We start from the raw sequence: 25,017 nt of genomic DNA on the forward strand, positions 1-25,017 counted from the left end.
TCGGTCATTCCGACGATTTTCCTAACATGTCTCTTCAGGTAACGATTAGTACCTCTCTATTACGATCACATCTTCTCGTTGTTCTCTCTGACGACATACAGGTACTATTAGCGGGTCTAGGCGGATAGGAGGACACTGACCCCATCTAGCCACACCTTTCACCCTTCCATCTTATAGCAATGTCCGCATGCGCATTTGAGCCCCGCTATTCCCCTATCCTCGGTTAGCATTGAGTATCTAATTTGCAGCGAGAGCCTGAATTCGTCTACCTTTCCCCTTACCACTAACTCGTTGAGGACTTCTTCTTCACTAATCTGTTCCTTTCCCTTTTCAAATCCAAATTAATTCGATTCTTGAGCGAATTAGAGTTCTGCATGGGTAAGTTGGTAGGTCATGATTTACAGGGCACTCGTCCTGTGTCCCTCGCTTGTACTCGTCTGTCTCGCGTTAAACCTCTTGTAATTCGAGACCTTACCATCCTGGGGTCACTGCATCGCATTTTCCCGATTACCTCTACATCCTGCAAAATGGCGGGGTTAGAACACAGTATGAAGTCAATTTCATTTTTAGTCTCCTCGTTGGGACTTTTCCATGTACACTTTTGGTTCTTCCGTTTGCTTAAGGTGTTCATGATTAAGCTATTGCGCTCTGCAAACTCAACTAGTAACTCCCTCGGTCACAACTGGCTCGGTCAAAACCTCAAGACCTGAACAATCATGCAGGCATTGCGAGATCAGGGTATAGGTGAGCCATATGAGAAAATACTGCAATATATCTATAATGGCTGCACAGCAATCATAGTTCTGCATAAAGAAAGTGATAGAATTCAAATTCAAAAATGTGTTAGGCAAGGCAACGAAAGTGATAAAATTCCAATTAAAAAATGTGTTAGGCAAGGCGACGCCATCTCCAGTGCTATACAGCTTGCTTAGAGGGTGTATTCAAAGACATGGAAAGGGAGCTGTTAGGCATCCGGGTCGGTAGAGAATATCTCAGTAATCTGCGATTTGCTAATGACATTGCCTTGCTAAGCAACTCAGGGGATGAACTGCAAAGAATGATCGATGATCTAGACAGGAAAAGCAGAAAGGTAGGCCTAAAAAATTATATGCAGAAGGCTATAAGGTAATGTTGAGCAGCTTGGGAAAGGAACAGCAGTTCAAAATAGGTAGGTATCCGAAGCGCTGGAAGTGCTGAGCGAATATGTCTACTTAGGACAGTTAGTAACCGCAGATACGGACCACGAAATGAAAGCAAGTAAGAGAACAAGACTGGAATGGAGCGCATTTGGAAGGCACTCACACATTATGACTAGCAGCTTACCGGTATCACTCAAGAGGAAAATGTGTAACAGTTGCATCTTACCTGTACTCACCTATGGGGCTGAAACGTGGAGGCTAACCAAGAGGGTTCTACTTAAGTTGAGGACAACCCAGAGGGCTATGGAAAGAAAAATGGTAGGGGTAACATTAATAGATAGGAAGCGTGCAGAGTGGGTCAGAGAAATAACTAAAGTTACTGACATTCTAGTGGAAATTAAGAAGAAGAAAGGGACATGGGCAGGACATGTAGTGCGAAGAGAGGATAACCGATGGTCGCTTAGAGTAGCAATAACCTGGATTCCAATTGAAGGAAAGCGTAGCAGGGGTGCGGCAGAAAGTTAGGTGGGCGGATGAGGTTAAGAAGTTCGCAGGGGTCAAGTGGATGCAGCTAGCACAGAACCGGGTTAAGTGGAGAAATATGGGAGAGGCCTTCGCCCTGCAGTGGGTACAGTCTGGATGATGATGATGATACCTTGTCACCTCCCCTCCTCCCCCTCCCCCCATTAATAGGGTGACCATGGTTCTAAAGCTTGCCTGCCTTTATCTCTTCCCTACACAGGCCGCGCACCTGTCGATATTTAGTTACTTGCACTTAAACTCACGTTCACCCGCTCTATCCACTGCTTTCTTCATATTGCTGCTAAATGATACATGACGTTTCATTTCATTGAATCCATTTTTTTTTATTTTCAGGGGACCGTTTTTAAAAGGGGTTATCTTGTCCAAGCTTATCTGTTAATTTTAATTGATTGACTAGCAACTAGCGAGAACTAGTCAAGGCCGCAAAAAAACTCTTCTAATAAATCAGTATCAAACGAAATAAGACGTCCTGCATAGTGTTAACAGTTGTGTAGAGTTTCGTTATCGCTAGTTCCATTAATAAAACTTTCTGCTCTGTTCCGCGAGGAATTTTGCGCTCTCATGCATGATTGTTGCACGTACTATATACATTTAGACGTTGCCTCCACACGAAGCTACTTGTACTTCATTGGGCCAGTGAATTCCCCGGAATGTTCCATTTGCAGCATTAACGAGATGTGGAACGTGTGCTAACGCATGGTGTGCCCAGTATTGCGCTAGAAAGGCAAACATTAGGCTCTTCCCATTTGCGGTATTAGTGAGACTGTGGAATATGCATGGTGTGCCCAGTATACGCGTGATAAAGGCAAACATAACCTCTTCCGTGAAGCGTTTCCGCAGCAGGACGCTCTCGGAGGACTTACTGACTGCTAGGCGCTCTGCCGGAGAGCTGGGAAGCTCTCGCAAGCTTTCTCCCGTTTTATTGCGAAAGCAATACTACTCTAGGTTTCGAGCCATCAGCGTAGCACGGCGGTAGCCAAGTACGTCTTATCCACGTGACGCTGTGACGTCACACCCCACGTGACAACAGGGTGTGGGCTGGCAGGAGCTGCCAACTTGGGTCTCTCGTTTCACATGGGACGGTTATGTCAGAATCAGCCTGCTAGGACCCTAACATTCACGCTATAGGCCACCAAGGCACGTTCATACGGCTTTTGTTAAAGCGGGGCTTCATATATGGGCTAAGGAAGAAGAAGAAGAGAAAAAGAACGCTCGGTCACCCGCAGCTAATGCTCTCGCTCAATATTTGGTTCAGCAGCGTTGAACCCTTGTAATTTTATTTTCAGCGACACGGGCCTCAACTCGCGATTGTGATGATGATGTGCCTGTATATGTATTTCTATACCACTTTTCATCGCATCACGATCCGGCACTATCTTCTTTCTTCTCCCCTTCTCCAGCGCGCAGAGTAGCAGATCATGCATTTATCTCTCCAGCCAACTTCTCTGCCTCTTCAATCAATGAACTCATATATCTGCGAAGCAAGCTTTGAGCCTGTAGGCGCCATTCTGTCGATGTCGTGAAGAAGGAAGCTATGCGCTGTGATCATGCACCCTGGCCAATCCCCTGCCATGAGATGTGCCATTAGAACTGGGGACATCATCACCATCACATCATCATGATTGCTTGCAGCTGGGAAGCGGGCGCGGGCCTCTGCGGCCTCGCGCATCATGAAGTACGGCGACGAAGATTCGAACGCACCCTCCTACGAGGACCGGGGACCCCTGATCGCCGACCGCGCCGTGGGCTTCGTGTGCGCCTGCAACTACGCCACATACAGCGCGCTAGTCGTCTTGCTTGCCGTCCTGGCGATGGGAGTCGTCAGCTATCTGGTCGTTCCTCCGGGCCGGCGATTCCTTGGCGGCGACTACACGCATCTGCCCTTCAACTTCACCGACGAGCCGCCGCCGCCGCCTACTGACGAAGAGGACTTCTTGCCGCGCCTTGCCAATGTTGGCAGCACAGTAAGGCAAAAACTTCCTTTATTGGGCTCAATGACTGTTGAACCAGCGCCTCCTAGTTGGATGAGGTGCCTGTTGAACGCACACTGTTGAGGGATGCCGACTTGACCGTGCAGCAGTGCATTCAGAACATTCCCACAATGCAATTGCGATGTCAGGCATTCAGCGTTTTCCTTTGCGTTTTCCCCTTTGCTCACCTTCTATCGTCGACGAGTCTTTGTACATAATTTCCTATGCTTGTTTTAAGCACCACGCAGGAACAAATGAATCACTGCGTCACTCACTCACTTGTCGCTTACAAAAGAACGGGCAGAACACTGATGGATTGATTGATTTATATGAAGGGAAAGGCGCGGTAACTGTTTCGCTTGTTTTCCGTGGACACCTCAACCGCGCTGTAAGGGAAGGGAGGAAGGTGGGAGTGAAAGTGGCAAGAGAGAAAGAGGAGCCGTAGTGTAGGGCTACGGAGTAATTTCGACCACCTGGGGATCTTTAACGTGCGCTGACATCGCACAGCACACGACGCCTCTTCGTTTCGCCTCCAGCGAAACGCAGCCGCCGAGGCCGGGTTCGAACCCGGGAACTCCGGCACAGTGGTCGGGCGTCTTACCACTGCACCACCCCGGCGGGGCGGGGAGAACGCTATAGCCTGAAGCATCGGAAAGTATCTGGCGAGAAGGCATCATCCTACAAGCGCTCTTATCCACATAGTCCACAGAGTCGGCTCTCCTTGCCCGTTTTCAACTGTGATTGAGAACGGGAGGTTTAGCGCATAGTTATGTAGTATAATTGCCAGTATTAGTAAGTGCAGTGCATGACAATATTAGGACTAATTCGTAGAAGGTAAGGGCATTTTTCAACGATAGCTTACGGAGGTCGTCCTCTGAAGTGAAGGGCTTCGGCGTGTTGAATCGTACCCGAAAATTGTCATTGCCTTGTTTTCCACACAGAATGAACGCGTTAACCGTGGTTACGGGATCTGCGTGGATAAACATACAAAGAGGAGTGTTCGAGAGGGAATACTTTCTTGTCCTATACTTCAGTTATTGACCTAGTGGCGGACAGCAGTACCCTTATGAAAATCGAATTTTCCTTTTTACTTCCTTTGTTTTTCCTTTTTGCTTCCTGAACAGCCTTCCTATAGACTTTTCCTTTCTTTTGACTAAAGGAAGTTTCCTTTGAGCTCACCTTGTTGAGACTTTCCTTTCTTTTGACAGAAGGAAGCTCATTTTTAAACTGGCTCTCTTTGGCAATATCAATAATGACCTTCCTTTGTTTGTCCTCAAGTAAAGAGAAAGTAAGTTCTCTTTACTCTTTCTGCATCATACCTTCTTTTTTTTTGTTCTTAAGCGAAAACATACGAAGCTCATTTTTCTTTTCAGCTATACTTCTTTTTTTTTTCTTTCATTAGTATCCCTTGCACTTTTTTAACTTCTGAACTTTTTTGAATAAACCAACTATACATTTATCAAAATATACAAAATCGCATTCGTTTCTTTGTTGTGCAAGTAAACATCATTTTAATTTTTTTTTTCATTTTTTATTAAATCCATGCTTTTTTTTTTTTCACGCGCTAGATCTTATTTTTAGCGCAAGTTTCTTCTTAGTCACCACACAAGGACCAATAATATTCACCACCTTCCTTCCTTTGTCCTTAAGTGTAAAGATAACTTTCTTTTCATTCATTTCTTGTGCTTATTTTTGTGTGTGTGGCATTACTTGGTCTATTTCCTGCCCCTCTGAATTTTTTAAGATAAAATATAATACATTCAAGAATTTTCATACATGTTAAAGAATGCCAGGTGGTTCTAATTCATCGCTTTCGCAGCCCGCTGGTTCAATGGCGATGCATGCGCGAGACGGCATGTACATACATCCGTGACCGCTGCTTCAGCACTCTGACACGGTACGCAACAAAGCTCGGCGCAGGGCTGGCAGGGTTCGTCAGTATTTGCGTCGGCATTTCAGCCTGGCAACTCTTGGCTCGCAGCGACGCCAAGGGCGACGCTGTTAGCAAGCGCGGCCTGCTTCCGTCGTGATTTAGTGCACTTCGGTACGGCACGACGTTGACGTCGCGCAAGTACGCTTTTACCGTGGTGGCATTTCCAGTGCGTTCGACGGGTAGGCGGTTACCGCAGCACCATCGATAACGGCTTCAAAAGCCTGCAGTTAAATGCACTTCACGATGTGCCTAGTACCGGATGTCACATTGTTCACGAAAGTCAAGCTCGTTTACCTCCTATCACAGTTTAAAGACCAGCAATTAATACGTCAGCGACGTCGGTACGTCGGTACCACCACGCACAGAAGCCCCCGCAGCCGAGGTTACGAATACTGCCAGTAAAACCAACGTTCTCACGGCGAGTAAAACCAATGAAGATTGACATGCACCATAAGAATTCCGCAGCAAAAAAAAAGGGCGCTGCCAATGTTTGTGGCAATAATTTGCTTAAATTATTTTGTGTTTTGTTACGCATCACATATTACTACTAAAAAAACAAACGTTTAAGGTTGTTTATAAATTATAAGTTTTATTTTGAAAGTTTGTGAAGTTTGCAAAAATGCATTTAAAAGTTTGCAATGGCGCTTGAGACTCTAGCGCTATCGTTTTCGTGAAAACAGCCGGCGGCATGCTTCACTATGTGTTTCATGACCGCAGGAAGTTGATTGTTCGCGTTCGTTGTATTCGTCGTGCTGTCGTGCTTTCTTAGCGTGAGTAGTGCAAATGGCCGATCATGTCTTGGTTACATGGGCGACCGCTACCCTGTAAGAAACCTACAATCAAAAGAACTGCAGGCGAAACTGATGGATAATCCAAAATACTGGAAGATTATTCCAAACCAAGGAGTATTACATGCCCAGTGGAAGGAGGGGTCGTACTCTCCTACGTTCATTCTCGGAGTGGGTAAGTAGTCAAACGTCTCTTGTCTCTTTTCGTATTCATGTCTTGATAATGTTTACCTGTGAAACACCTTCCTTTGCTACTCGCGGTGAGTCGTGTCGCGAAGTCGTTTACATGCCCGCATTACGACCGCATTGTGTTAACCGGCAGGTGACAGTAGTGCACATGGTGAAAGAGGTAGACAGTTGATTCCGGGAATTGCGTGAAATTAAAACAAAAATGCATAATGAACTGAATTTGCGGAAATAAGAAGTAGAATAAACGCGGCTGCTGTCGTTACGTGGACCTGATTCTCTCTGTTTACACAGCAAATGGCAATTCTCGGTGTTTCGTGATAACAGGAGTAGGCTTCCCAATTTGGGCTCTAAAAAAAAAAAAAAAAAAAAAAAAAAAAAAAAGAAAAGAAAAGAAAAGAAAAAAAAAAACACCTTGCCCGCATCGTCGTCTCGGAACGGTGCGGCATGGAGAATGGCAGCTCCTTGATTATTGAAGCTGATTTAGAACAAGTTTTAAAGATTACCAGGATGCTCGTTCCGAGACAATTGGTAGTGTAGCAGCGAAACGGACGCTTTCACAGCTGCAGGCGACTGAAGTTTAAGCAGATAAAAGCGCCTAACGTGTTGTCGCATTCATTTGCTTTCATATTCATTTGTTTGTTTCTTTTTATTGAAGCGTCAAACATGCTTCCTTTCTTCGCTACCAGCCATTCCTCAGATTTCGCGCAGAGAGAGAAAACTTTATTAAAAAAAAAAGGAAAAAAAAAAGTGTGTGTGGTGGGGAGGCAGTGTGTGGAGTCTCCATTCTAAGACTCCAGTGGCCTGGGCTGCCGCTTTTGCCTGAGTTACCAGCCTACGCTGGGTTGCTAGGTCAGAGCATAGCAAAGCAAGCAGTGATATCAGTTACCAACAGCATAATGCTGCAATGATTTTTAGCTGCCGATGTAAAAGTTGCTCCCAGTGCATAGGGTACGGCCAACAGGTAGAAGGGCACCGCTCTCTCCACTTCATTTTCAATGCTGCCGTTGCACCTTGCCACTACTTCTGGATGAGGCTATCTGCCACGGGATCGCATGCTCCCTTTCATAAAGCTCACGACTGTACATGGGTACAATCCCAGCATTCATGGCCGCATTTCAGTGGAGGTGAAATGCAAGTTGACTGTGTACTGTATGATGTCATTTGCACATTAAAAAACCCCAGGTGAGCCCACCACTACGGCATCCCTCATCGCTATAGCTTAAGTCGCTTTGGGACATAAAACACCATGAACCTACCATACAGCAGAGTGGCTATGTTTTACGGTATGCGTGGGAGCTCAAACTGTTTTTCTGGAAATGCATCCTTTGTTTTGTCCACTACTGCTCAAGTGGGCATTCTGCCCACTTGAGCAGTAGTGATGCTGGATGGTGTCAGCTCGCAGTTAAACATTACCATGTCCTTTTATGTGCCAAGGTTTGCTCAAGGGCTAATGTTCCTCCTTAAGAAGTGTTGCTTTGAACCCTAAACAGTGTCCATGCTACGTTTCTCTTGTCAGTGGTCTTCATTTGGTCACTATTTTGCTAATCTCATGTGTGGAACCAGATATCTGCACAATGCGTTATACGGAATAATTTTTGTATGATGCATTTGAGTGCAAATACAATAGACCTTGCCACATGTCGTTTTGCAGGAAAGCTGCAGCTGTGACAAAATGTCTAAGCCAACAGATGCAAAAAAGAGAGTCCTGGAGCTTGAGGATGAAGTGGGGTCTGCAAAAAAAAAGGATAAAGAAATATAAGGCCGCAAGAGATGAAGCACGTCAGATGCTTGGTATGTGATCGCTTTTTTCTGAAGCCATTGGAATGCTGATCTCCATTGCCATGAGACTGAAATTATTTGCTGTGTCACCAGATGCTACGTAAAGCATAACAAATTCAAGTGCTAACTCTTAAATGAATAAGACCTCTTGGTCTGTAGCACGTCCTAGTAAAAGCACCAGTAAGATTATGTTGCTGCAATAAGGTTCCCCCTACAGTGAGGATTTGGATTGGTGTTCCTCCTGTAGTTGTCTTTGCGACACATTATAGGTGGTGTACAGTAGTGCTCAGCTACACCGTGGCGTTGCTGCATGACGCCACCAACCACCATTCTTGCAGTGCATGTAGCAGATGAACTGCTGCCACTCCTGCTCTGCAAGCATGCTTTGTTTGTGTTACAGTGACTTGCGTGTCACATGTCATTGCTTGGGATCGGCATGCATCTGAGATTGAGCCTGTTGTCGTATGTGATAGCTGCATGAAAATGCATGGTAAACAAATGCCACTCAAGGTGAGCACCTGTGCTGATTTGTGCTGGTCAAGCCGAGGCCGAAAAACGGGCGCGGGATTGGGTTCCTTTCTGTTCTGGAGTGGTCGGCGACAACAACGCTCCAGTGAACCCGGAGAGCTGCATTAGGTTCAAACACATTCACGGGGTATAAGTTGTAGCCAGATGGCTGCGGCAGGTCTGTGGTGCTCTTGCATTACTGTGGACGGCGTATCTGAATGGAACCCTTGATTCCCTCAGATTTTAACCTCAGAGTCTCCTGCAAATGATGAGGTGCATCTAGAATGAGCGCAGGAGGGACAGCAAAAAATCTAAATTTGTATGAAATTATCATGTGTGGCCTCGTCCTGTCTTGGACCTTGGAATCCTTATGGCATGCGCTTCATTTTCCTGTGCCATTTTGGTCACTTAGGTGGTGTTTTTTTTTTTTTCACAACAGGAAATTTATGCTTGTCCAAGCTCGGCACCTGGCTCAGCAATCTGCCTAACTTAACTCGGTCATTACACCATGTTAGCAAATGTCGACACGAAAGGCAGACACGAGATAGGTGAAGCATGGGCTATCGAGTATCAGCTACACACTCGAGTGTCAGCCTTTGTCCAAATGTATGGCGTATTGCTGCCGCCATACATGTATATTGCATGCTGACCTCTTCAAGGCCCTTGCTACCGACAAACTGTTTCAGGGATGTGATCTGACTAACTTCTGTTAAAGCTATCACAGCTATCTCGGCATCATCATTCGCACCCATGAATTCATTCTAAGCAATAGCAGCACACTTAATTCAATCCAGGCATTTCCACAGCGAACAAAGAGATCAGAAGTGGGATGTCAGCATTGGCTTCATCAATTGCTATCAGCATCCCCTAGATTATGTACCGCTGATAGGGTGCCTTGAGTGCGTGAGTGATGCCAGTGTCTAGCAGCTAAATTTTGAATGGCGCATTTGGTGACAAAAAAGGGTTGGTCATGCAGTCAAGGGCAAAGAAAAGGCTTTTCTCCTGTGGTGAATGTTACATGGGCTGCTGCTGCTAGTGATGAAATAGTATGTTTTGTTCCAGCTTTCCTTTTTTTTTTTTTTTTTCAGATGTTGCTGAGCTGGTCAATCAGCTGACGGAATCCGTTAATAATGCTGCGTGTACAACACAAGCAGTTGTGCTGCCAACCGAGGCTCAGGTTAGTTGCTTTAGTCTAGTGTCTGCATGGTTGTGCTCATTACTGCCTTTCTCGATGAAACTTTTTTAAGGGTGACACAAGAACTTGGTTCTAGCTTTATGATAGCACTGCCACAAGTCATTCACTTCCATTGAGAAGTGTGCAGGGATAGGGAAACGAGGAGCTCATTATCCATGTGAATGAAGTCGCAGTCACTGAATTCAGAGATAGGCAAGAAGCAATGCTCTTTATGATTGGTTGGCTCTTAGGGTTTAATGTCCAAAGCGACTCAGGCTATGAGAGATACTGTAGTGCAAGGCTCTGGAAATTTCGACCACCTGGGGTGCTTTAACGTGCACCGACAACACAGAGCACACGGGCACCTTGCGTTTCGGCTCCACTGAAAAGCGGCTGCCCTGGCTGGGATGCTGTTTATGAGGCTGGGCTCACAGACTGCATAATTAGTAGCATAATGATATTTTTAAATGAATGTCAATTTGATAGAAACGACAAAAGACAGACAGTACTATTTTCTTAAATTCGTCAAAACAACCATGAAAAAAAATCCCAACTGCTTCCTTTCATTTTAGTGACTGTTACTTCATTCGTGTGTATATTGATTTGGAAGAGTTTTTGTGAAAGCTGTAGTGATCGGAAGTGCAAGGTTACTTTTGTTTATGCTTCCTGTTGAGCATACTTCGCTTGGGCTATAGCAAAGCCCTTTTCATCAGAAAAGAGATTTCCATTAGCTTGTTTAATATTCAGCAATTTCTTAGGTTATCGATCTCGGAAGGCCATCTTTTTGCACTACAACACGAATGACGCAGCTGGTGCTCCTCTAATCAGTCATTTTAGCGACTTGGGCCAGTCATCATGGTATTCAAGCTAATGTGCATATAATCCACTTGCACCTGACAGCCACCTGCAATGTCACTCTGGCAAGTCAGAGGCAATTAACCACCATGGTATTGCCAGGAGGGTCTCCTTTGAGAAGGAGTTGTGGCTTCTTAAGCTGATCCAACAATAGTTCAATTTCACTTTAACCCCTTGAGCACTATTATTTCGAGATTTCTAGCTAAAATTGCTTAAAATTACGATATCGTTAAAGGCCCCATTACATGAAAATTTGTTGTCTGTGTTGTGAGTGAAACATCAAGAGCATGGCGCTGGCAAGTGGCATGGCCGAACACACATTCTTCGATGATTTGTGTGGCTTAACGAGACCACATGATATCCAAAAGTTAGGAGGAGCTGCTAACTCCGGTCGTTCATTTGAGTTGGGAAGGTGAAATACGAATCAACATTCCAGTGCTCTTCAATGCTGAGTCAGGCTTGCTACACCTAGGCTACGTAGACATGTTGATACAGCTTGGTTAAAGCAGGGCTTTATATGTTGGGTGGTAGCCTACACTGGTCGCATCATACCCTTAAAGGTGGAGCTTAAGTGTCCCTTTGGTTTTTATTTTTACTGCTGGTTTCTATTGGTAGTGTAATAAAAAAGGAGGTATCCGAGACAAAAATATTTGAACCAGAAACTAAGTCAAATGAGTGCAGTGAAGTTTATTACTCATTACGTGAAAAATCAGCTGCCCCCCAATAAGCAGCAATCTAGTCGAGTAACATATAGCGAGGTAACTGGAAATGTTTTACAAGGGACGACCAAGAATGGAAGCCCAGGGGGTTTCATCGGAATGTTGTCAATTTTCATCCACTGACACAGAACTCGCAATATTAAATTATGAAAGCTACCTGTGCAAGCTGGAAACTAAATGTTGCCTCAAAGTAGCACATACAGAGCAGGGAGTGCATGCTTTTGCTAAACCTTCATTGGCAGTTTTTTTAATTGGTTGAGCTTCTGATGTACGAAAAGGATGTTAGTATTTTTAAACAGGAGGTGACAATGTGGGCACTGTGCTCTGTCTTAACTGGCTTTTAATGGCCTTTGCAATGTAAATGATGAGTAAATCCCTTTATTTTCTGACTTAAAATCTGTTTCTTTTTTTTTTTTTTTATTGTTGAAATGCAAGCATAAATTAGGTCGTTAAAAAATCTCTTATTTCTTGTTTTTTCTTCTGCTATAGCAATGCACTATTAGCGCTCAATCCTTTCCGGGGCATTATGTGCCCTCTTTTTGGCTAGTTACTTTAAATACATATTACACAATTGTCAGGTTACACTAATAAAAATGTTAAAAGATGTTTGGCCTGATTCTAAATTAGATCAAAACACTGCTCGGGAAGGTGTCAAAAACATCCAATAGTTTTCGTATGCCTTCATTGTTGTACATGTTAAAGTACGGCTTCTTGAATGTGTATTTTTACTTGCAAACAAATGACCTTAATTATGCATTTTGGGGTTTCTTTGAATGTTCTTAAGCTGGTCTAAGTTTTTTGTTGTTTGTAAAGCCCCTTCATTTTCTTATTGCATATCAAGGAATATTGTTGTATGTTACAATACTGGTCATAGTACTAATATTTGCTTTTTGTTCTTGCAGGTGCACATTGGCAGCAATATTATGGTAAATCAGCAGTTGATTGACCGCATGAAACTCAGTGCGGGCAATCAAGCAACAAAGTTTGCGTGTAACTTGGTGCGGGTTGTGTTCTCACCCGAAGAACTGGAAGAAAGCTCACTCTATGGCCGTGTCTGCAATGCCCGCAACGCAAGGAACAAGCTCCAAAAAAGGCACTGGGCTGCCCAAAATTGGATGCTGTTATCTGTAAGTCCTCGAGCTCATAGCCTGTGCATGTGATGCAAGAGCATTCTGAAATATTGTCCAAACAGCTGACTTTTCAGTGATGGTCAGGGCCATAATGCTTGCCTTAATGCATAATGCTGTGGTGCCTGCATGGCGCTCACACTGTCCGTGCTCTGTATATTTAATTTACAAAAGCTAAGGAAGGCTGGATGGACTCTAGCTTGTTCATTGCAGTCATGCTTCTAATGTTTTTTTTTTCTTTTTGCAGCCTACACCTGCTTACTGAATGGAGTACTAGCCAAGGTGGTCACCGGCAGTTGCGCAAGTTTGCACTGGGATTGTGGACAGTGATCCAATTTTTTGTCGCAGGGTCTTCGAAAGCAGGCCTAATTGCAAGGCCTAAACAGAGGAAGTACATCTATTCAAATAAATATAAGCTCATACAAACAAATGTTTCAGTCTGAACCTACTTCCTTCGAACATCCACCAAATATCCCATAGTCATCATTCCTTCGAACTTCCTTTGAACCAATAATTGGCCACTGCCTGTGAACTCAACTCAAACTGACAACGGTCTGTTCCCTGGGAGCTCAAAGGAAATTCACAGGAAATTCACAGGATGGTCAGAGAAAGTTAATTCACTGTGAATTCAAAATCAGTAGCCAATTCTCAGTTCAGAGGAAGTTGCTTCCTTCTGACTTTTTTGAGTTCACATTGAACTCAAAGGATGTTCCCATTTTTATAAGGGTATAGAAGGGGCATTCAGCAGAAAGAAGGCATCTCAAAATGCAACGCGTGTCGCGCGCGAGGACACTGCATCTGACAGTCGCGATGCGGTGCAGCAAAATGTTTTGCACGTGTTCGCCGTTTTGCGTGCATTGGTTATTAAACTAGTTAACGCCGCCAGGGCAACGTAACTGGTTCATGCGCGTAAATACTCACGAAGAGAGCGAGCAGGCATTTCTGAGGCTCGACCAGTTGTTAGCATGTAATGCTCCACGTATACCACCTGCGATAAAAAGTAAAATAGGAACATTTTCAGTTCCGTTTTTGAAGCTGCATGGTTTATGAAGAAATGGTTTTTTGTATCATATCTACCACTGGAAATTTAGTTTCAGCTGCTACAGATGCAGACCTGATGAATGATAAATGCATAAAACCCGCTGGGGTGGCGCAGTGGTTAGGGCGCTAGACTTCTGGATCAATTAAGGGTGCGGGATCTAATTCCGGCCTCGGCCGCCGCTTTTCGGATGCGAAAAGCTATGCGTCCGTGTACTGTACGATGTCAGTGCACGTTAAAAAAAAATCCAGGTGGTCAAACTTTCGGGATCCTCCACTACGGCATCTCTGAGTCGCTTTGGGACGTTAAACCCCAAAAACCAGACCAAACGCACAAAAAAATATAATTCTAGCGGCAAAGCAGCCTACTAAATCTTTGGTGGTGGTGATGCTGCATTTTCCGTGATTGGAAAGGTTTGAATGTCGCCCTTGATTTGATCTATTCGCCTGCCCGTTATATAGCCAGTTCTATCACCCCTCAGGGGTAATAAAATTTATCTAAATGATTTTATAATGTAGCAATTTTTATTAGTCAATCTCTAGTTTCTTTACTTACATTCTTGCACAGTAAACATAATTTATGATGAAATCCTAAAAGTTTCTGCCTCTTCCGATATTTTCAGTGCCTAGGCATATTACTGGATTAAGCCATACAAGCATGTATGCATGTATTGAGAAGGTCGTCGGTCGAGAGCTGACAGGCGACATGTTTTCTTATGCCTCATACACGGCTATCCCCATTCGAGATACAGCAACAATCACTCTACCATTGCAATTAACCAATTAAATTACCCCGCGTTCGTCTTGGTTGGTTGGTTTGTGGGGTTTAACGTCCCAAAGCGACTCAGGCTATGAGAGACGCCGTAGTGGAGGACTCCGGAAATTTCGACCACCTGGGGTTCTTTAACGTGCGCTGACATCGCACAGCACACGGGCGCCTTGCGGGATTCGATCCCGCGTCCTTGAGAACAGTAGTCGAGCGCCGTAACCACTGCGACAAGATGCGCAAGATGAACAATTTGCAGACCAGAAGCACTGGAACAGTGTTCTGCTCTGCATTTGGAGTATTCACAAGCTGAAGAGCAAATATCGTTCTTACAGCTATGTGAGAACGACATAAATTTTGCCTGAGCTGGATGACAGCTGCGCATTTCTATATCAGCCTATAAAGTACGCTGCATTAATCCGTTATGTCGATGGTGATTTAGGAAACGCGCTCGTTTGCGGAAAAAGAACAGTAAATAACGTCTTGCCAAAACAGATTACATGTTAGCAGGTGTATGCTTCCGTACCAAACGTTGCACTACATAAGCCTGACACCAGTAACTCATGGCGAATTTTTCTCTAAACGCAGGTCGTGTACGAAAGCGATCTGTGCTCCTCGATGGAGTGCAACCATGAAGCGGTGCGAATCGTCGGTTCCATCAACGCGTCTGCAGATCCGTGCGAGGACTTCTACTCTTACGTTTGCTCCGTCTGGATGGATAAGCATCGACCCACCAAACATCAGGACAGACGCTCCGTCGACGACGACCTCCTGGACAGCTACTCTCGGTTCCTGGTCAGCGTACTGAGTCGCAGCAACAGCGAAGTCCCAGCGGCGAAAACTATCTTCCACACCTGCGTAGAGCCACCTTCTTCCCTCTTCAGAGACGTCGTCACAACATTCTTCTACATGATCGGTCTGCAACACTGGCCGTACTCATCTTCGGACAAGATTCTGGCCGTAGACGTATCTTCCAAGGTCGGCATTTTGTATCGCCTCTTGGGGCTCGACAGCCTTTTTCATCTCTCCGCCGTCGAAGATCCCGAAGAAAAATACACGTTTATATCGATCGGAGAGCCAGAACTGCTGTCAGGCTTCGCCGAAGGTTCTTCCATCGCAGAGTTCGCTTTCCTGACCACCGCGCACGAGTTGCTCATGTCCTACCTCGACAGGCCCCTGTCGACCAATGTCGCCGTGGTGGAGGCTGACCTTGCGCGACGCATGGCGCAGCGAAAAGCTCCAGGTTGCTACGAGCTGCTCAGCCAGTGTACGACAGTGCACCTGGACCAGCTGCCGGATTCTCGCATGGTCCACTGGACGCTCCTTGTAGCTGAAGCCTTCGGCGACAAGATCACAGCGGTTAACCAGTTCATCAAGATTCCCAACTACGAATACTTACGGAGCTTCGGCAGTGACGTCCAGCAGACTCTACGCAAATCGGACCTTCTCAACTATCTGGCGTTCCGCGTATGCATGGCCCTCTCTCCGCTCATCGCCAACGACACCGTGCGCCACCACCTCGCGTCCATCGCTTACAGCCGTAACCCGCGCGCCGCACAGCCGCTGCTTCCTGAGCATTACTGCATCCTGTTCTTGAACCACTTCGAGCCTGCGCTTGTCATGATGTTGGCTTACGACAAGTCCATCCCTCGGCTGTCCTGGGAAGTGGTCCACGAACTCGTTCTGGGGCACCTCAACTCCACTCTTGCCGGACACATTCGCTACGACTTCGCCCGGTGGTTCTCGCGAGAGTTCTCCGAACATGTGCTACACCACTTGTCTCGCGTCTCTTGGGAGCCCCTGGCACCGAGGATGTTCTTCGACAAGGAATACCGTCGCAAATATCTGAGCGGCCTTTACAGGGAGGACTCGAGCAGCTCGCCATCTTCATTCTTCTACTTCTGGCTGCAGCGGGCCGTCAAGAGGAGGCGTGGAACACTGGAGACCGCCGAAGAGGGATCTCAGGACCGGCTGGAGCAATGGCTTCCTTAAGACTTGGCCTCATCTCGGCGCCCCATTCAGACGTCTCGAGATACCACAGCCGGTGTTCGACTTCGGCATGCCGGCCGACCGCCAGTTGCGAAAATTCCACATACCGCGCGTCGGCACCCGCGTGTACTGGAGCCTTTTCAAGTATATCTACTTTCTGTCGTATAGCTTCTACATGAACACCACCTGGTCCGACCCTGCCTCTGTCTTCGAGAACCTGCGTGGCTGCCTACATAAGGATTACGTCCAGATGAGCGCCTCGGCAGGCCGGTCTCCGGCTGTGAACGCGGAGCTGCTCTTTGAAAAGACGTCGACGGCTGACATGCTGGACTTCCTCGCTGTGAGCCTAGCCTACCGGTCTTTCGAAGAGTACATGCTCAAGGAAGTATCCAACTTCCGTTTCAAGAAGGCGCGCCAGTTTACGGCGGAGCAGCTGTTCTTCATCTACTACGGCATGAGTCAGTGCGAAAATGTGAACCCACTGTTCACGAGCCAACAACAGATGACTGACACGAGCTCTGCCTGGGTTCGCGTCAACGGCCCTCTGCGTCACGTTCCCGAATTCGCAGCAGCTTTCCGCTGTCCCAAAGGATCCTTCATGAACCCGCGGGACAAGTGTAAAATGGACGAAATCAGCACCGGTGGGCGCCAACCTTAGGTGTATATTTGGGTGCACGCCATCTTCTCGTCCGTTTACGTAGACCGAACGCTATTTATTGCCTATGAAAATTGTAACAATGCGTCAGCAGTTCGTTCACAATTGATTTTAGCAACTATACTCTCCTATATTCACGTACTCGAAATAGTACCCTGCTGGTGCTGCTTTCAAAGCATTGTTTCTATCGCTTTCCATTAGTTCGCGTGGGCACTAAGCGGCTCAAGTTCCTCTTCACATTCACGTATCCGAAATACTGCTCTCAGGTACCTGAATGATTGTTTATATCGTTTTTAATTAGTTTACTTGGACACTACTTCCCTTCGCCAATGCGCATACTATAATACTGCGCCGAGTGCAGAAGTTAGGTTTTGCTCACTCGACAAAACGCGGGTGGTTCCCACTACCTGTTCTTTATGTTATACTGTTTGACGTTCCCCGTTCTTGTCAAGGTAATGTCTCATTCTTGACGTGCGTTGGAAACTGTTTTCGTTAAATCAGAGTCCTTCAATGCTTGAAGGACTCTGGTAGCACGAACAAAGTAGCCTTGAAGAAAGTTTTAAAAAGCTTAAGAAATATTTAGCTATATACCGGAGACGTACTTTAAAGTAGACGTGTATCGGTTTACCACGCCCTCTGCTCGTGCGCAGAGGCCGCCCGGCACACCGATACACGTCTACTTTAGTACGTCCTCGGTATACGCTAAATCTGTCTCGTGTTTCCTATTTTTTTGTTGCTGATTTGGAATAGACCAGATTTTCTCTTTGCTGTCTAGGTTTAGAAGAATTAGACCCCACTAATTTTTTTTTAGAGAAGTTTGATTTAATCGCTTTATCAGACCTGTACAGGTATCGCCTTTGCAAAACATTCAGAAGCCAACAAAAATATCAATTAAACTTGCTGACACATATAGCATGCTTAAACGCTAAGTCATTATTACTCAACGCGTCATCCCTAATTTTGGTTTGTGCCTCGTTCAAGGACCAATTACGGAAATGAAATGTTGAGTGTAGCCGTTCCGAATGTGTTGAATGCTTTCAGGAAAGAGGGAATCGACATAGAGAACCTGACCTTAAGATCACTCAACATGTTCCTCTTCATATCCATGAAATTATTGACGTACTCTCATATGACTATTTTTCCTGTTATATCATTTCTGTGCTTTTGTTTTCTCAATTCACTGTGAAGAATTCTTATGGTCTGTTTTCTATTCATTGTAAATGTGTTTTTTTACTTTATTGATTGTAGTTCAATCATGTATATCATTCGCTTCATTTATACATTGTGAATTTGTAGCTGATGCTTTGCTCAAGGGGTGGGAGCCTAGTCCAGCTGCATGATTGCAGCTTTTTCTCCTAACTCCTCATGTATCTACTCATAATACATGAAAATAATTCTATTCTATTTTATTCTATTCTATTCTATATATGCCAACATTTCTGTTTTTATCGGGTCGTTTAGCACCCGTTTATAAGTTCTGCTTCGATTAAGCAATTCTGTTGACGGTATGCGCTGATGGCAGCCAACCGTGCTTGTCACTCTTGTTCGGATTCCGTAGCTTGCTTTGTATGCTTTCGAGTCCTCTTAGCTTCCAGAAGTTTCTCCTGCGCCGAAGTTTCAAGTCGAAACGTTTTATGCAAGTTCTTTCCGTCTTTTAGCAATAGTCTATCCTCGCTGTTGCTGTCGTGGAATTTGCTGTTGCTCGCGTCGTTTAGCAAGGTGAAGTTCTTTAGGCAGTCTGGAAGGCATCGAGTGACATCCCATTTTATTTTTGCCTTTATTTTTCCCTGTCTTCTGTTTCGCTCAATCGATGAAGAAGGGACTGGGTTACCATGTTTCGCTTTTGTAAGACGAAGCAAGCCTACAATTAAGGCATTAGTGAAACTCTATGGAAGGGTGAAGACGTACGGCGACATTCGAAATGAAACGTGAAATACTGGCAGCCGACGCAGCGGCCAAACGTATCTGTCTTCGCTTTTGCGTAGATTCGAAACTCACTGGCGGCGAGGTTTAGCACGAGAGCATTAATTAGTACCCCTGTGTCGAAAACATTGTTCGTCGGCGTCCATAGTTTGAAGGCTCCCACTATTCAAAAAACGAGCACATCTCTGACTGGTGGCATTGTAGTATTCACTTGTCTTACCACAAGGCTGTGATCATCACATTGAGCTCGAAACCTTCACGTGAAAGAAATGTCGACGGCTGCGGAACGTAGGTAACCTAAAGCTAATTGCCACCGGAAAATAAATTATTCAAAAACGAGTGAACGAGCGTCAATATCGATTTCCTTCATTTCTTTACATAGACGATAACATATTCCTGTAGCATTCGCGTTATCGCCTGGAGTTTTTTTTTTTTTTTATTTTTTTTTAAGCTGTTGCTCTAAGGTTTCTCAGCTACCTAAGGGAATTCCGAGATTGCGTGTAGTAATGTTTCTGCACCGAAACTGAAGTTTCTAACTGAGAACCCTAGAGCACAACTGGGCAAGCTGCCGGAGAAGAGTCAGAGTTATTAACCTTTACAAATTGTACTTTATTACGTTAAAAGTTTTCGATCCATGCTGAAAGTTTGGGATCAGTGTTTGATTTTCTAAGCTTCCAAGAAATTATTGAATTGTTAACAAGGTAAGATACCTGCAAAACTGCAGGAAAATGTCGTCAATGGCTGCGCGCGGAGGTTGTCAGTGATCGAAATTAGCTGTGTCTCACATTAAAAAGATTTGTGAAAACCGTGCTAATGACTTGTGTGAAATAATTGATTGCTTTCGATAAGATTAAAAATATAAAAATAGCTAGCTTATACGTTCAGAGATGTTGCATGAAATGCTAGGGAAAGAAATGGTCTGCAATTAGCGGAAACAAGTGCGTATAGCCAGATTTTGATTCCGGTATACCACACAGCAATGGCCACCTTTCAATCGCTCGATAACGGTGTAGAATGCACATATCATTTCCATAGTTTAGATGGTATTATAGACGAATACGTATCGGGGCTCTAAAGAATGTCAATACCCCCAACGGAAAATTTTAATTTTTTTTTAAGTTTTGCGCACCGACCGAAAAATACGCGCAATGTCAATTGGTGGAAAATTAAATAGTCAGTTTCCGTCAGGGAAACAGATGGTAGTTGCACAAATGTTCTCGAAATACTTCATTACAAGCATCAAAACGTGGTTATTTGAATAAAAATGTCATTCTCATCAGACAAGTTATCAGGTTGCATTTTGATCAGTCACTCATAGTGTTCTAGAAATTTTGGTGTTTCTGTACAGTTTGGCACTCTTAAATTCGTCTTTATATACCTATACAACTTGTTGTCTGATAAGAAATCCATAGGTCGTGCCGACTGCTACATTTTGCTATATGAAACAAGCGCTTCTTTTTGTTTAAGAGTTGTTTTACGGAATGGCGAATTATGGGGAATCGCTACCTGCCCGATATTATGCGTGGCGGTATGTATTCCTCTAACAGTGCAACAGTTTTCCTCCAAAAAGACGCCAGCACATTTGAAGAGTGGTTGAAAAACTAATCGCTAGATATCAGTCAAAAAACGTTATCATTTAATAAAAAAATATAGGCGCTTCTGTAACCTCTACTTTCTTCTTGACGCGGAACGATTTATGGTTCCTGCAGGTAAAAATGGAGGAACATCTTCATCACTGAGTCTCGCAGAAAAGTTAGAGGATAACTGGTGTAGCAGTCAGTTTTTTGTCGGAATACTGCAAATATAGTTGACGTGGTTCGGTTTGGTTAAGTATATATAACCGAAAAGCTGAAATCACCGCATGCACTTGAAAATGCTGTCGTTCGAGTTAACTGAACTGAGGCAAACGGAACGGGAAAGAACCGATTTATTTTGAGATAATTATAATCATCAAGCAGAAATAGAGGTGAATTTGGGAATCGAGATAATAGAGTATTTATTACATTTTGAAGGTCAGTGCAAAACGAGTAATAGGAAATATAGGAGGGCAGTGCGCCCGCAATTTCTATGGAGGAGGCAAGGGGTCTATGAAAACTGTGGAAGTTGACTTTGTTGCTATATAAACACTAGCAAGCCGACATAAGTAGCATCCTGGGGTCAGTAGCAAATTTATTTGCACATTGTTTTGTCACATACAATTACGCGATATATATATAGTACTGTTATTCTATATCACAACGATAGTCTGAGCAACTAACATGTGTTCTGGTCCGTTGGGCAACTCCAGTGGTTTTTCGACCGTACTGAGTTAACGATTGATTTGTATTGCTGAAGGTTTGGTCATCACGGTACGCGATTACATTTTTTATAACACGCAAGCAATAATTTTAAGTCAGCCAAAAACTTGAATCAAAGTTGAAACTCCCGCGCGCGGCCCGGAGCGCACTGCCTGGCTTGACGTCACATGATGACGACACAGGCGTGCAGCTGCGCCACACGCACCCGCTTACAGTGCCCTACCCGCTACCGTTCTGCCGAGGTGTGAGAACGTAAATCGCTGTCACGTACGCCCTGGATGTCATCGGACAGGGACAGCTAGAACTATAGTAATCCAAATGCAGCTAAATAAAAAAAGAGAGATAAATATTTGGCATGCATGGCCAATGAGGGCAGAACGATCCAAGTGACCTTGAATGCGGCTAAATTACTGCCGTATGAAGCATCGATTCCCTGGAATTTTTAAGTCATTTATGCACTCACGAACCTGATACAAGTGGCCGGCATATATGAGGGCGACCGATCGATCGCTAGTACAAGTCCCCCCCCCCCCCCCCCCCCCGTTTATTTATTTATTTTTTTTTCTGGATATCGACCCTAAATACGCCTCGCACCGAGTGAAATTATTTTCTACACAGCAATACCCATGCTATATGGAGAATGAAACGGAGCAGGTTTTGGGGAATATTTGTCGCTTCATTTGACTGCCATGTTGCTACACTTCCCTGCAGGAGTTAAGACACAGGATTACTAGGACAGACCTTTACGTGCCAATTTCCTGTTGGACTTCTTCGATTGACGTTGCATGCAAGGAAACGGTAAGCTATCCATTTCTTTATACATTGTGGCGTATTAACTGGAAATTAATCATCGCGTCAGTCATTGGCACCTGATATGATTGATAGAATAAGCTTTTGCTTCAACTCTACTGCACCATACATTCTCCATGAATTCATTTTCAGTACACTGGTTTGGACGCACAGAATATTTTTAGCGGTGGGAAATTTTACGGCTCACGAATAGTTTTCCCAAGTTGTACTGGAAAAAACTTAACTGTGCATAACATGGTTTCTTATTGTTGTTTTTACTTGCAGATGTTTTCTGCGAAAGGGAAGATGGTGATATGCAAGCTGTTCAAGCATACATCGGCAACGGCTGCTTAAAGCTGCTGTCCTTATAACCGAGAGTAAAATGCGCATGTAGAGATGCTGGCTTGGCAGACACCTGAAGCTGCCATTAATGCGCCGTCTTCCTACCCAACCTCCAATGAACCCTCATGTGATGTCCTGGAAGTCTAAAAGATTTCTGCCTAGAGCTTTTTTTTTTTTTTTTTTTTTTTTTTTTTTCACTAGGTACCACATGCGCACCTAATAAATATCAATGAAACGAGCAATTCTGGCTTTTTTGTATGAATGCACGTATACTTTCAGGATGCTGTATATATATTATTAGCTACATGTGAACACCTGCACAAAAACAAACTCAACCCTGTGTTTGGCAGATGATGGCCTTAGCTGCCTCTGCGCCGTAACACCCATCAAATAAAAAAAATAGTCACAAAAAACAACATTAAACAATAATCGGATTGCCTGGCTGCCAGTTATGCAAAGCCAGTGGACAAGCTTGGGTGGGCTATGTTGGGCAGCCGATGAGCCTAGCTGGATATCAGTTCTTAAAAGCCAGTGAATAAGCTTGGTTGCAAGTATTGGATAGCCAGTGAGAGTGGCTGGATGTACAGTCTTTGTCAAAAGTATACAGGCCAAGGACTTTTGTTCTAGGCCCAGTAACGAGGCTCGTAAAGCAACTCTAGCGTTCGAAATCTCACAGATGACAAATCTCGCCGTCATTCTCCTCTAGCTTACATTCATATTACAGTATTGCTTCCAGCAGCCACGTTACAGTGCTTAGAAGCCGACCTCTTGGGCTGTATACTTTTGACAAAGACTGTACGTTATATAGGAGCCAGTGGCTATGCTCAGGTGTAAGATATTGGGTCGCCGTTGACAGAGGCTGCATGCCAATAAATAAGGCAGTCTGCCATTGGTGACCATTGTAGGAAAGCCAGTCTAATAAACTGGATCAAATCTTGGCACGGGTAGCGCTCCAATGGAACACCATTGTTGGCCCCCAATATTGGTGCCAGTATTCCCCAATGTTGGGTTGATGGCGGCCCTTTCACGGCGTGTTACTTGGGAGTGCATTTATGATAAATCAGGCAATAAAAAAATAAAATGGTGGATAAGGGGTTAAGACGCTCTGATACTGAATCGAGGTATCCAGGTTATAACGCTTCGGTTATAACGCACCATCCATAGTTTCGGTGAAAGAGGCAAATTGCACATATCATTAATATACAAAATGAACAACAAAGGTCCTCAGGGATCGATCCTGGGACCTTTGTTGTTCATTTTGTATATTAATGATATGTGCAATTTGCCTCTTTCACCGAAACTGGTCATGTACGCTGATGACACAAATATTTTTTTCTCCGCACAAACCATAACCCAATTGAACACTGTCATAAATAGTTATTTGATCAAACTTGAAGAGTGGTTGCATAAAAACAGATTAACCTTGAATGTTAAAAAGACTAAATATATTATTTTTAAACCTTATAACAAAGCCTGCGACACTGAGCTAGTCCTAAACTTTCAAGGTACAGCGTTGCAGCGTGCAACTTCAGAAAAATTTTTAGGCGTCTGGTTTGAAGAAACCATGTCATGGAACACACATGTTAGCAAGCTGGCGATAGAATTAAGCAAAACAGTTGGCTGTCTCTATAAGCTGAGAGAATTACTTCCAGTGAGGCTCAAAAAAGCAATATATTTTGCTAATTTCTACTCTCGTCTTTCATATTGCATTTTAGTTTGGGGAATTACAACCATCCATAATTATAATAAACTCGAGCGGCTACAAAAAAAGGTGCTACGAATTCTTGAAAACTTTTATGGAAACCCTAGCCAGCTATCTACTGATCCCTTGTTTACTAAACATAGTATGCTTAAAGCAACTAAATTATATGATTACAAACTGTCTCTCTATATGCATAAACATAACCTTCCCAATGATACGCACCGTCCCTTGCATGCTTACAGCTTACGCAGGGAACTAACGCCAGTGCCACATACACGAACAAATTATGGTCGGGCCACTCTTGACTACCGCATACCATCACTTTATAATGAACTTAAAGCCCACATTGACTTTACTGCCCCGCTTTACATATTTAGACACGAATTAACAAATTTTATGATGAGGCAATGAATAAATACTGCGATGTTCATATTCATTTCTGATATCTGATGTGTGTATAATTCTTTTGATTTTGACCTCATGTACATATCCATTTTTTGACTGTGTTGTGAAATCCTCTACGAGATGCTGCCTGTAGGCCCCCAGGGCCCAGTCAAGCTGTCTGTGACAGCTTTTTTCCTGGGGGCCCCCAACTTGTAGGTTGGAAATAAAGTGGATTTGGATTTGGATTTGGATTTGGATAACGCTTGGCGTCCCCATAAAGAAACCGTACGTCAAACGCGGACAGCCATGTTAAACCGTACAAAACCATTCTTAACAGATCTTTCGGTTATATAACTGTGTTCAAGTCGTGCTTAAACCTCCACCACTTTTTTCAGATATTTTGAAGCTT

The 25,017-nt window shown here is 44.3% G+C and overlaps 1 protein-coding gene and 1 pseudogene across 1 annotated transcript; both read left to right on the forward strand.

The window, feature by feature from the left end:
- Positions 1-3,352: 3,352 nt before the first annotated feature.
- LOC146196476 (membrane metallo-endopeptidase-like 1) lies at positions 3,353-17,174 on the forward strand (annotated as a pseudogene).
- LOC146196477 (uncharacterized) lies at positions 6,383-13,153 on the forward strand. The gene is made up of 5 exons (XM_084598209.1): positions 6,383-6,548; positions 8,214-8,353; positions 9,937-10,025; positions 12,499-12,723; positions 12,971-13,153. Exons 2-5 carry the CDS (start codon positions 8,251-8,253, stop codon positions 12,986-12,988), a joined length of 435 nt encoding a protein of 144 aa, XP_084454335.1. The 5' UTR covers positions 6,383-6,548; positions 8,214-8,250; the 3' UTR covers positions 12,989-13,153.
- Positions 17,175-25,017: the final 7,843 nt, after the last annotated feature.

This window comes from Amblyomma maculatum, chromosome 3 (assembly GCF_055883805.1).
Source record: "Amblyomma maculatum isolate TAMU_Amacu chromosome 3, ASM5588380v1, whole genome shotgun sequence".
In the NCBI taxonomy this organism is placed as follows: domain Eukaryota; kingdom Metazoa; phylum Arthropoda; class Arachnida; order Ixodida; family Ixodidae; genus Amblyomma; species Amblyomma maculatum.

What these genes read in the sequence shown, in the direction of transcription:
- LOC146196477 (XM_084598209.1), top strand. Translation starts at nt 8,251, where the DNA reads ATGCAAAAAAGAGAGTCCTGGAGCTTGAGGATGAAGTGGGGTCTGCAA. An exon ending in TGAAGCACGTCAGATGCTTG is followed by an intron (nt 8,354 to 9,936) that starts GTATGTGATCGC and finishes TTTTTTTTTCAG; the next exon opens with ATGTTGCTGAGCTGGTCAAT. An exon ending in TGCTGCCAACCGAGGCTCAG is followed by an intron (nt 10,026 to 12,498) that starts GTTAGTTGCTTT and finishes TTGTTCTTGCAG; the next exon opens with GTGCACATTGGCAGCAATAT.